This window comes from Ahaetulla prasina, chromosome 4 (assembly GCF_028640845.1).
Source record: "Ahaetulla prasina isolate Xishuangbanna chromosome 4, ASM2864084v1, whole genome shotgun sequence".
Lineage (NCBI taxonomy): Eukaryota > Metazoa > Chordata > Lepidosauria > Squamata > Colubridae > Ahaetulla > Ahaetulla prasina.
In genome coordinates, this window is record NC_080542.1 from 45,883,641 (window position 1) to 45,897,304 (window position 13,664).

Genomic DNA, 13,664 nt, shown 5'->3' on the forward strand with positions numbered 1-13,664 from the left:
TGTCCATCCCCCTGTTTTGTGGGACACAATGGCCTATGGGAGAAGAATATTCACTATTACCACATCAAAAGAAAAGGGTGAGGTTATCGGACCATTCGTAATAAAAGTAGGAATATGAGAGAGAGATGTTTATATGTACGTGTGTGTGTGTGTGTGTGTGTGTATAAACCAGTTATGACAAAGCTCCTGAATACCAAACTTGAAATAAGAGCCTCCAGAGTGTAAAAGACTAGGAAGCTTCTCCAGCGCTAGTCAGAGGGGAGGGAAGAGTAACTACGTGGGGTTGTAAATTCTGTTTAGATTTGCATAAAAGGGGAGGTCCGAGTGGTAAGGAGACCCATCAGCATCGGCTTCAGAGTTATTTAGAGTGAGGACCGTCTGTTGTCGCTTAAGAGAATAAGTCGGCTTTTTGCTTTTCCTAAAAGGAAACTTAAAGCGGACGAGCAGGAGAACCCTCAAAAATTTATCCCGGGGGTTCGGGAGAATAAAGCTTCGTGGTCCATCGAGGCGGGAGAAGAGGCGGCTTTGGATTTAAGGTGGGAGGGGAGGGGCGGAAGAGCTCCGGTCCGCAACCCTTCCGGAGAACTGTATTCATCTGCTTCAGCTCCGGATCCCCAGCTCAGACGGGCCCGTCCTAGGCGCACCATGACCGAGATTACCGAAAAGGAGAACGACCCCCAACACAGCACGGATGCGCAGCAGACCCCGAGCACCGGCTCCAGCCTGCAGGAAACAAAGGTAGCCATCTCCCTCCCTCCCTCTTCTAAACTAAGCGAGTTATTGATTGGCGCACTTTTCTGAGCCGCCGTCTCCTCCTTCAGCGCAGCTCTCCTTTCCCAGGGCGACTCTCGGGATCGAGGAGGCAGCGAGCGCTTGTATACCGCGGAGATGTTTTCTCCTTGGTTGTCTCCACAGAGCCTCTCGTCCATTCTTGCGCCCCGCCCCGCTCCATAACTAGTTCTCCACGAGCCCCGAGCGACCGCGTGTTTTCCCCTTGCCCGGTTCCTCCAGTCCCATCTTTTCAGCTCCGCGCTTCCTCCTCTTTCGCCCGCCTTTTCTCCCTGCAGTAGCCAAGCCGCGTGCCATCCTGCTGACTGTTTCATCACAACCGCAGTACTGTATAATCCTTTTGAAGTAAGCGGTAGCACCCTCTTTTTGCCCCCTTCGCTAATCTGGCGCCCTCTAGATGTGTTGGATTACCGGACCGATAGTCTGCAACCCATCTGGAGAGTGGTGTAGATCATTGCTAGATATTTCTGGGATTCCTCTTGGGCTCTGTGCATGTGGCGTGGTGGGTTACAATTGTATGGGATGGGCAGATGGGGAAAGAGAAGAGAGAGCTGTTTACCATCAAAAGACACTTCCAAATCTTACCAGCCTGGTGACTGTTTTTTTCTCTTTATTAATCTGAACGCTGGATATAGGAACGGATATAAATATTTATTGACATTTAAGTTGAGAAGCACTCTACTTTAAACATCTGAGTTAGGCATTTATTTTCTGTGTCCCATTTATAATCTGAAGGCCAACATGTAGGGCAGATGATTATATAGCTGACAGTAAGAGAGACAGTAATGCAATAGTCCGATCTCTTTGAAGTTGGATTTTTAAAAACATAATCAAAGCTGGAAAATGGTTGTATATCCCCATTGTCATTCTCTCCGCCTGATAGCCTTAATGTCCAATTTAAAAGGTAAATAGGATTACCAAGAAATATCGTAAAATACATACGTGTTTGTGAGGATCTAAAATATCACTTCAGTGTTATCTATGAAATAAGTGCAGGAGACTGGGGATAAGGGCACTACCATTCAGTACACACACACACACACACACACACACACACAAACAGAGAGAGAGAGAGAGAAAGACACAGAGAGAGAAATTGGAGGAGATTGAATTTGAAAAGGTTACTAGCTTGAAATCATAATAACATCTAATTCTTGGGGAGAACAGGAGCTTTGGAAAGTAACAAAAATTAACTCTGTATGTGTGTGTCTGTTCACATGCATGTTTCAATGCAGCAGGGTGACTTATTACAGCATGCTTTAATTATAGGCTTTGTGTTGTAATAGTTGTGTTCTTTTGTGTCTTAGGAACATGCTTTAAAGGGGAAGAAGATGGGGAACAAAATCATTTTGCTATGGAAGAAAAAAAATGCTTGAACTGTATCAGCATTTCATTGCAAGAGCAGCTAAGAAAGCCACTAGCAGTGCACCCAGTGGGAAGCAAAATTTTCTTTCTTTGCTGCTTATTTCTTAGATGCTTCTAGTTTACAGAAGAATGTTACTTCTGTACATGGAGGCTCCACTAATTCAATTGTCTAGTTGGCCTATTCTCCCTTCATAAGAAGTATGCATATTGTTCCTGCTTGTTTGTTTCCTTTTACATAGGTGATAACATTTCCAGTTTGAAGAAAGAACATGTGGCCAGTGCAATACTGAAAAGAAGTGTTGACTTCTCTAGAATTTAGTTTTGGCAGCCCAATGCTTACTCCCTCTCTGCTAGAGTGAAAATGCACTCAACAACGTCAACACTTCTTTTTCCTGTTCTTACACTCCTGAGACCTGAAACCAGAAATAGACATTAGGGACTGCTATACCTAGGAGTGTGTGGACTGAAAAGAAGCATGATACATACATTAGAAATCAGATTTAAAAGGCAATCAGATGAACTTTTTTCCAACCAAGCACTCTCCACGTATGTCCGACTACAATTTCCATAACCTTCAACTCTGTATGGCTAAGAACAATGGGATGTGTAACCTAACATATCTGGAAAGCCAAGGAAGGCATTTCCAAAGCCTGACCCATTATGATCATTTACCTGAAACTGCAGATTCAGTCCAGAATTGTGTTGTCAAAATTTGGGTTGTGATGGAAGAAATAGGAATTTTGGTTATCAAAAATAAGGGGTGTTTTCAACCCACTCCAATTGTTACTAACGTATGCTGTGATGTGGAATGTGCAGGCTCATTCTGCTGCCAGTTTAGAGCCCTGCTGATGTCAAAACTGTGACGTTGGTTGCTAATGCACGTAACATCTCGAGTGGGTTTAAAATTCTAGGCAACACGTGCAGTTCCAGCAGTGATGCTGCATCTTCCACTCCTGCCAAATTTGTACTACCAATAAAAGATGCGTCTGAGTGTGCATGTGTGCGTGTGCATGATTGTCTCTGGCATGCACAGCAGAATATGTTCCTACTTTACTCTGCAATTCACTCACTAGGAAGTTACCTCTGTAAGGAAGGAGATGGATGCAGTGCTATGCAGGTTCCCTATGTGGGTGAAGAATTCCCACATGCCTCTGAAATCTATGTAATGCCTGGCACTTTTCCTCTCATATTATCAATTGCTTATCATTCTCTAGTCAAGCTGCTGGCTGTCCACCATCAAATCTGTGGGGTGAGTCCACAGTTGCTTTAGAGGTTGACAGAAATGAAGGAAGACTTTTATCTCCTGCGTTTTCCTGGACCATGCTGTTTGTGCCATACAACCCAAGAATTTTGACTTGCCTTAGTTGGAATCGTCTGAGTCTGACCTACACTGACAGCAGCAAATCCCACTGATACCCCTCTTCTCCTTTAGCAGAAAAGTAATTACCATTACTGAGTAATTAACTATGTGCTGCCCTTTCATGGCACTTACAATCATTCTGCTTAATGGTACAGACACCCACGATTTCAAGGACTAAGAAAAAGAGTCACATTTTTGAATGCTTTTGTGATGGGTGGGAGAATCATTCTCTATATGAAGAATGAAGCTTATCAGTGGAATGGTACAGCCTAGCCTTATCCTTGATAGGCTATATTTCATAGCACAAAGAAGCTGATGGGAGTATGTATTTGAAAAACAGAGAAAGCCAGAAGAAATAATCAAGAATGCACCCTACTCGTCCACAGTGCTCCTTGATTCCATTGTCTGGATAAAATTGAGTAGAAACGAGGGCAAGAATCACTAGGAAGTGAAGAATTATAACTGGAGTACGGAGCAAAGGTTATAATAAATTAGGGAAGACTTTCCCTCTACATTTTTTTCTGACTAATCCCCATTTGTGAATCTGCTATTTCACTTCCATAAAAAGCCATGTAGAATAGAATAGAATAGAATAGAATTTTATTGGCCAAGTGTGATTGGACACACAAGGAATTTGTCTTGGTGCATATGCTCTCAGTGTACATAAAAGATATGTTCATCAAGGTACAACATTTACAACACAATTGATGATTAATATATCAATATAAATCATAAGGATTGCCAGCAACAAGTTACAGTCATACAGTCATAAGTGGAAAGAGATTGGTGATGGGAACTATGAAACGATTAATAGTAGTGCAGATTCAGTAAATAGTCTAACAGTGTTGAGGGGATTATTTGTTTAGCAGAGTGATGGCCTTCGGGAAAAAACTGTTCTTGTGTCTAATTGTTCTGTTGTGCAGTGCTCTATAGCGTCGTTTTGAGGGTAGGAGTTGAAACAGTTTATGTCCAGGATGCGAGGGATCTGCAAATATTTTCACGGCCCTCTTCTTGATTCGTGCAGTATACAGGTCCTCAATGGAAGGCAGGTTGGTAGCAATTATTTTTTCTGCAGTTCTAATTATCCTCTGAAGTCTGTGTTTTTCTTTTTGGGTTGCAGAACCGAACCAGACAGTTATAGAGGTGCAAATTACAGACTCAATAATTCCTCTATAGAATGTGCCACCTGAATTTCCTTTATGAAAGAAATCACAGCAGGGGGATGTGATAATTTTGAAGTGGGAAAAATAGTGTTGTGGGATGGGAGAGAGGAGAGTTAATTAAGATTTTTTGTCCATTCCCACAGTCATGGTTGAATTTCTTGCTCCATCTCTGAAGCTGCCTGGTGGTTTGTTTAAAGACTCAGGTAGATCTACTAAGTCTGTGAGTATTTGTGCACTAAGTTGTGCTTTTAGAGCAGCTTTTTCAAACCTGATATTCTCTGTTTTGGAGGATTCCATGTTGGGGAAGATTGATGTACGTAACTATCATGTTCAAAAGGATCCCTTAAATGCCACCCTAAGGCAAAACAGAAGAAATTATAACTGTTCATTTGATATCTGTCCTTAGTGATACTTCTTAAAGCTCTGCTAGCCTCAGGCCAAAATATTAGGCTTGCTTTGCAGAACTGTTTTGAACGATATACCTTCTTTCTTGTTTTCTCCCCAATTTTCCTCCCTTTTTAAAGATTTTTCCTTGGTCAATCCAGTTGCTTAGCCAACAGCCTATCTATGGATTTGGTTGCAACTCCTTCTGAAGAAGCTCTGGGTTGGTTTTGTTTTGTTCGGGAGAGACAGTTTAGCAGCCAAAAAAATATCTCCACTGGAAATAAACTGATTAAGCACCCACATATTCCTGATATTACAAAGATTAGCTTTTCCCATCTCTAGGGGAGGCAGTTTGGCCTTACATAAACCTGATGGGGTTTTCTAGCCAACCCAAGGATTCCTTAGGAAACTCTTTGAAAATATGGTACTTTGTTTGCTCCTTCTTAAGAACAAGATATCTCATCAGAACAGGCACAGTACATAAAGGTCCTGCACATTTATGATACATGAGGAAAATCTGATGGCTTTTACAATAAGCACATTGACTAGGATGAAAGACTCAGTTGAACAGACCTGAGAGATTTCTGCTGATCTGTACTTCCCTGCCCCCTCTTTTCCCTATTCTGGTTACAGGAAGATTTATAAACAAATATCTGTAAAATTCCAGCACAATTATGGTAATCTATTTTTGAGAAGATGGGGTTGTATAGATTAAAGGAGTTGTGTAATATTTCCCTGTTCTCAACATATAATAAAATAAAACAGAGTTCCAGGACATTTTCACACCATTCTGCTTTAGACCTGGATTAATTTGAATCATATTCTCTTTCCTGGAGTGAAATTGATGTATTTCTGACTGTAGTCCAGTTTATTGGAAACCACAAGTGATGAAATCCAAATTTTTTTACTACAGGTTCTGTGGGCATGGCTTGGTGGGCATCGTGGGGCTTGGTGGGTGTGGCAGGGGGAGGATACTGCAGAATCTCCATTCCCACCTCATTCTGGGGCCAGCCAGAGGTGGTATTTGCCAGTTCTCTGAACTGCTCAAAATTTCTACTACCAGTTCTCCAGAACCTGTCAGAACCTGCTGGATTTCATCCCTGGAAACCACTGAAAACTAGCACTTTCCTTTGAACTGCTATCTCTCAGCAAATCTCCTAGACAATCTGTTCTCCATTTGGCAGGAGGACCCCGACTCCAGGGAATAAATTGCCATCATGGTTAAGGTCTTATTCCTGAATCTTTCCTCTCCCTTCATTGGCTCCCCCACAATAAAAGTGGTGAATTTTCAGCAGTAAAAACTTGGGGGATGGAATAACTCAACAGCTTCCTTCTAAGTTTTTATTCCGATGGTGTAGATTTGATCTTGGCAAGGTGTTTTTTTTTTAAATTTTATTTGTCGCAAAAGTATATATAAGCATAAACATAAAATAACTATACGATATATAAGCATATATATAAGCATAAGCATGGAATAACTATATGAAATTGTATACAATCAAAGGGAACATTAGGACAGGAATGGTAGGCACGTTGGTGCTCTTATGCATGCCCCTTACAGACCTCTTAGGAATGGGGTGAGGTCAATAGTAGATAGTCTTTGGTTAAAGCTTTGGGGATTTTGGGAAGAGACCACAGAGTCAGGTAGTGTATTCCAGGCATTAACAACTCTGTTACTGAAGTCATATTTTCTGCAATCAAGATTGGAGTGGTTCACATTAAGCTTAAATCTATTGTGTGCTCGTGTATTGTTGCGATTCAAGCTGAAGTAGTCTTCAACAGGAAGGACATTGTAACAGATGATTCTATGAGTTAAACTCAGGTCATGCGAAGGCGGTGGAGTTCTAAATTTTCTAAACCCAGGATTTCAAGTCTGGTGGCATAAGGTATTTTGTTGTAATCAGAGGAGTGGAGAACTCTTCTTGTAAAATATTTCTGGACACGCTCAATTGTATTAATGTCCGAAATGAGGTGTGGGTTCCAGACAGTCGAGCTGTATTCAAGAATTGGTCTAGCAAATGTTTTATATGCTCTGGTTAGTAGTGTAATCTTTCTGGAGAAGAAGCTACACAAGATTAAGTTTACAACTCTTAAAACCTTTTTTGCGATGTAGTTGCAGTGGGCTTTGGCACTTAGATCATTTGATATGAAAACTCTGAGGTCTTTAACCGGGTCATCTGTAAGGTAATGTCCATCAAGCTTGTACTTAGTGTTCTGATTCTTTTTTCCAATGTGTAATGCTTGTTATCTTGATGCAGTACCATGAAAGATTTTAAAAGTGATGATCAGCATTTTGAATTGGATCTGGAAACTGACTACTGGCCAATGCAGGATGGGCATAATCCTATTCTGATGGGTTTGTCTTGTCAGGCGCCTAGCCGCCTCACTGTGAATTAGCTATAGCGATTGAGATCTCTCCAAAAGCATCACCACCTAGAGTGCCTTACAATAGTCTAAGAATGAGTCATCATGACCAAGACATCGGTTAAGGTAGGATTGTAACAAGTGCAGCAGCCAAAGCTGAGCAAAGGCTCCCCTGGCTATGGTTTCCAGCTCCTATTTCAGCAGAAGCCATGAATCCATACAGCTAGTCCTTGCTTATCAACTATTGTTCAGTGACCATTGGAAATTACAGTGGTGCTGAGAAAATAATTTTATTGCCCGCTTAGAACCTTTGAGGCACCCTTCTATCATGTGATTGCCATATCAGTCCTATGCCTGGTCTGTGTTTTTTTTCTTCCCCCTTCTTGCAGAGAAATTGAAGAAAAAGGGATTGCAAGAAAGTAAGCTGTTAACTTCTACACACCCAAAGCAATGTGATTGTACTAATAGCCTTGGCCCAGTAGCCATGGGACACTATGGCTACTGGGTCGACAGTAAACTGCAAACAGTTTATAGCATGCTCTTGAAATCCCTTCTTCAATCTCTCTGCTCTGAGGCAGCTTGGGGGGTAGGAGAGAAAAAAAAGCGATTTCTATAGGCACTCTGTCTGCCCTCTTATCCTTGCCCCCTCCCACCCCTGAAAGAGAGACTGGAGAGGGATTTCAAGAGAATAAGATGTTTGTTCTGCTACTTTTGAAAGCAGAACAATCACACCAGTAATGGGAAAGGATCAGACAAAGAGGAGATTGCTTTCAGAAATTTTTCTCCCTTCTTCCTATCCCCCAGAGAAATTGGAGAGAAAGGGATTAAAAAAAAGTAAGCTGTTCATGTAGCGTACCTATGACGCCCAACCCTGGGCTGCAACATGATCATATTGGCTTTGATGTGTACAAGACAGCATGCAGGCACTCGAGCATTCTAAAAAGTGGTGGAATGGTTAGGAAACAAACTTTAAGAATAAAAGATAAAGAGGAATCGGTGTATTTCAAGACATGGGAAAGATTCTACATATGGTTGGAAAAGAGAAGAAATAAAAGATAATAGATAAAACAATGTTAATAAATGGAAATTAAATGAGAGAAATAAGAAAAGTAAATAGAAAAGGGGGATGCGGGTGGAAGAAGAGAAGATCATAAAATATAAATGTACAATTATGAAATGATAGATTGGGTAAAATAGAAAAGAAATTGAAAAGAAAGTATATAATATCAGATTGGAGTTGCTCAGTTACCAAACAAGGGAAATATACAACAAAAAAGAAAGAAAGAAGAGAGGAATAGAGGGTAAGTTAGAGGAGGTGAAGGAGAGAGAGGGATGGAGGGAAGGAGAAGGAGAGGAAGATAAGTTAGGGATTAAGAGTAGGAGAGAAGGTGAGAAAGGGAAAGAGAAGAGTGCGGGAGAGGTAGGGGAATAGGTATGAGGAGGGAGAAGAGGAGGAAGAAGGTAGGAAAGGAGAAGAAGGAAGGAGGGAAAAGAGGAGAAGAAGGTTTGTTGTAAAACGGAGGGAAAGAAATGTTAGAAGAGCAACTCCAAATGCAATTAAAATGTTTTACTTTTGTACTTTCTTTGGAGAGAATATGTATGATTATCTTTGAATAAGAAAACGTACATTTACAATATGTGTATCAGAAAAGAAAAATAAAAAAAACTTTTTTTAAAAAAGGAAACAAACGAAAGCCAAAAGTTTAAAACTGAGTAGTTTGTATGTTTCCAGCCAGAAGCAACAGTTATGAACACGTGATTTCTCCTTAGGGACCACTTCACTTAGAAGTGGAATTACATATCCCAATACAGTTACTGAGCAAGGACCACCTGTTAAAACCCCAGTTCATGCACTGAGTCCTTGAAAAGGAGCATTACCCTGTCAAGAGTACCTTCCAGGTTAAAAAAAGATGCCAGGTGATTGCTGGCACCAAACACATCAGTCTTGGCAGGGTTTATTCTGAGTTTTTTTCCCCATTTTTTTTAGATCCTGCCCAAGCACCAGTTCTGGGTTTCCATATGTGTTTATGCAATGTCAAAAAACCATTTGTCCCTTAGTCCAGGACTGTCCTTGATACCTTTTCAGGTAATGAATGAAAAGCCTGATTAATCCAGTTTTTATTAATCTGGAGAGACAAGTATTGTTATCTTAGCTTCAAACTCATATCACCGAATCCTGGAAAATATTTACCTAATGCACCTCTGATTATTTATTCAGAAGAGATTCTAATCATCATCTCTGATGAGATCTGATTTAATTTAAGTTTTGAATATTAAATCAGGAATGCATTCATGAAAGATTTAGATCCTTTAACAACAAGATGTGAGAAGAGTTTTACTGCTCAAGAACTACCGTCGATCATCTTTTTCCAGCCAAGGGCTGCATTCAGACTGGAACCAAAGCCAGGATGTAATTGTGGGAAGGGCATAAAAGTAATGGAGCTGAATCATTTGTGATAAGTATTCCTGATAAACGTCACCTGTCAGTGTTTGGTTGCAAAGGATGAATTTTTGTGAGTAATGTGCCAAATTCTCTGGGGAACTTTGTGTATAATTGCAGATCATGAATTGTCCAGTTTGCTTAAAAGCAATTGTAGGTTAAAAAATGCAGGTTTGAAATTGAGAAAACTTGTGTTTGGTCCTCTTCTGTTCATGGTATTGGGGGTGATGTTAACAAAAATTAGGGTTGTATGATGATATTTAAAAGAACTTGAATGGAAACGATAGGAGTATCTGCCTTAATCTGTTCCCCTTGCAGTTAGTTGTCTTTCCCTCTCCAGCTTTCCCTTATTATCTCCTATGAATGGGTCATTTCAAGAAGTGGAACTAGAAATTAAGACTACTGGCAGAAGAGGGAGAAGAACTGAAGTTAGAGATTTTGTTCTTGTTAAGAGCAGATAGCTGAACTAGAGGAGATGCTGCAGTCAGATCACTGGTGCTATTCAGCCAGTTCTATCTGATTTGGGCAAACAGGTAGCGGCAGCTGCGGAAGGTTCCGCCCATCCGCCCGGACGTCATCATGTCCTGTTTTTGACATTCTGTGCATGCACAGAAGGTCCTGCACATGCGCAGAGGTGCCATGCGCATGTTCAAATTTGCGAACTGGTAGTGAAGGTAAGTCAATACCACCCCTGAATCAGACATATCTATTAATTTAAGTTGCTTTAAAAAGGATTGCACAGATGTGCATGGGATCAGGCAGTTGGTCAATAATAATTATTTACAATCCCAGGACCGTATCTTAATACAAGGTGACCAAACGCAACAGCAGAAGAGAGCTATTGAACACTTGCCTACGTTAGCTTTTTGAATGCACCTGGTTGGCCATTACATGGCACAAAACTGAACTGGAGGCCTGAATCAACAGGATCTTTTCTTACAGTTTTGTCAGCAAAAAAGGAAGGAAAAAGGGTGCTTGGGGAAAATGACAAATCTTAATAGCAGCTGTCAGGGCCAAGGAGGCTCCTGTAGAATCTTACATCTCAGGAACATTTATTATATCAAGAGACTTAAAGCCAGTAAACCGGACTGTTAATGCACTGTGTTTAAAAGCCCAGGCTATTGCTAAAGAAATTGAAACCACTTAAGTTGGCTGTCAAAGAGCTTGGGGCACAGTGACAAGAAAAATGGCAGCCTGAACATTGGCAGCCTTCGCTGAGTGTTGGCACTGAACAGGACTGGATCTGGATGCCCAAGTTCCAGATTCCAGAGCTGTCTTCCAGAATCTTTTTGCTTGCAGTAGGGATGACCTTAACTCTTCTTGCATGCTGGCCAAGGCAAAGCCACCAGGATTCAGTTCCCTTCCCTTTCCAAAATGGCTGCTCTTGGTCTTTTTTCTGCAAGGTGTCATGCTGGATATTCAGGTGGAAACTGTCTGTTTCCAACAGACTCCAAGCAGCTAGAGCAGGCTAGTCTTCCCTTGTTCCCATTGTTTTTCAAAATGTACAAGTGACATTTTATTCAGGCTGACAGGAGAAGAAAAGCAGGCCAGGGCCCAGCATGGCATTGCCATAAAGAAGAGCAGGAAGAGCTAGCTTTGCTCTTTGTTTTCAGAGCCATCCTTTCCCAATAAGGAAGTATATGTTTTCAGAGCCTTCCTTATACAATAAGGAAGTATATCGTCTTCCTTATTGTAGAGGACAAATTGTGAATAGACACAGGAACATGGAATTGGGGCAAAGTCAAGCTGAGGCTTCTGGACATTATGGATTGGAGCATACATGAGCATTTTAAATTTTATGTGACGCAAGAATTGAATTAAGGTCCAAACTCTCCTTGCCTCCATCCTCATTTAGAAAAATTCAATTTGGTGGGAATTACTCACAAATTTGCTTCAGTGGCATACAATCTCAGTTGTCTCTGTCATGCCAGCTTAGGGAAAGAACAGGCTTTTAACTTTTATTATGAGAAAGAAGAAAAAAGAAAGAAGAAAATTAGGGCCTCTGGTGGCTCAGACTGCTAAGGGAGTCTGTTATTAACACAGCTGCTTGCAATTACTGCAGGTTCAAGTTCCACCAGGCCCAAGGTTGACTCAACCTTCCATCCTTTATAAGGTAGGTAAAATGAGGACCCAGATTGTTGGGGGCAATAAGTTGACTTTGTATATAATATACAAATGGATGAAGTCTATTGCTTGACATAGTGTAAGCCACCCTGAGTCTTCGGAGAAGGGCGGGATATAAATGCAAATAAAATAAATAAATAACAAATTAAAAGATGTACATAAAAGTTTTGGTATCTCTGTAACCTATGTATTGTAGTTGTTATATGTATAAGAACTTGTGTAAATGTGAGAAGTTTTCTTGAGTTTTCTTTTAATTGTTGATTTTGTTTTAGACAACATCTGCAGCTTGTTTATGAAAGCCAAGGGATTCTGTTGTTTAAAGCCCATCACTTATTTATTTGTTTGTTTATCGAATTTGCACGGCTGCCCAACTCCATAATGTCTCAGGGCTGCATCTCCTATTAAGACAGGAAGAGCAAAGCAAGCACATTCCTTTAGCATAAAACATCTCTACCACCCCAGCCCAAGGCCTGGAGAAAAGCTAAGTTTAAATGAGGTCACAGTAGGGATTATATCGATCTTGGGAGTGGGGAGAAGTGCTGTTCCAAAGATCACGTGGTGTAACAAAGAAGCCTGTTTCTTGGATTCAGCTCAGTTTATGAAAGTTCCTGGTTCTGCTTAATCCAAATACCCTCAGGCACGATGTTGCTAGTGTTGAGTCTGAGTCTGTTCTTTCCCCATCCAGACCATAGTCACTTGTCAAGACCTTGACAGCATGATTTCATTGGGCTGGGGTTGAGATACACAGTCAGGTATGATCTGCATATTAATGACACCTGAACCAAAACTGGTGAATGATCTCACCTAATGGTCTCATATAGATATTGAAAAGGAGGCAAGAGTGCTGAGCGTATTGAATCCTGCATATCAGAGGCTTTGCATTCAGTCTCTCTCTTCCACACCCCCTGCCCTCCATGCTATCACCTACTGGAACCAATTACAGGGCAAGAACCACCATAACATTTCTATTCCCTAGAAGCAACCCAGAAGAATACTGTATGTGATGGTATTAAAAGCTTCTGAGAAATTGAGAAGAACTATATGGTTTCACTACTTGTTCCTGTCACTACCAAAAGCTGTCAACAGCTGTGTGCCCAATGCTTTCTCAATACCGTGTCCCAGTTTGAAACTGGCTAAGTATTGCCTAGATAATCCAAGGCTCTCTAAAGTGGCTGGCTAGACCAAAGCATCTAAGGTGTTGGCTCAGGCAATAGCTTCTTGAAAAGAGGACATACCATTATTTCCTGCAAGGCAGGTAGAACCATATCTCTTTCAATGTGGCTTTCGGTTCTACCAAGAACTATAGCATGTACTGAAGTTCAGTGCTTAAGAAGAGAATTTACCATCAGGAAGAGGACAAGGGAGAAGTTGAGTGAGGATAGCCCCAAAGAAAGGCTATTGCCTCATATAGTTGAGTGTGTGATGCTGTCTGTAAGGTGGAGGCGTCTTATTGAATTTAATCCAAACTTGAATCAGAAAGCCCTTTAAATAAAAATATCTTTCAAGAGAGGATAGTTCTCTGTAAAGGCATTTTATTTGGCATCTTTAGGGGTCATGAAGAAAAAGAATGGTGGATGTGAATAAGACAGGGACAAAAGCTGAGCTACCTATCTTCATTGAATCTTCCTTACTGCCTCATTTACAGACCTTGGCTAATGAGCCAGGGTGTATGTCC

At 41.0% G+C, this 13,664-nt stretch overlaps 1 protein-coding gene across 3 annotated transcripts in view; it reads left to right on the forward strand.

The window, feature by feature from the left end:
• Positions 1 to 389: 389 nt before the first annotated feature.
• STAC2 (SH3 and cysteine rich domain 2) overlaps positions 390 to 13,664 on the forward strand; it is a 53,100-nt gene continuing 39,825 nt past the window's right edge. For all 3 annotated transcript variants that reach the window (XM_058182164.1, XM_058182165.1, XM_058182166.1), the window contains exon 1: positions 390 to 738. In XM_058182164.1, coding sequence (XP_058038147.1) covers positions 646 to 738 — 93 coding nt within the window. In that variant the 5' untranslated portion in view covers positions 390 to 645. The remainder of the gene's footprint in view (positions 739 to 13,664) is intronic.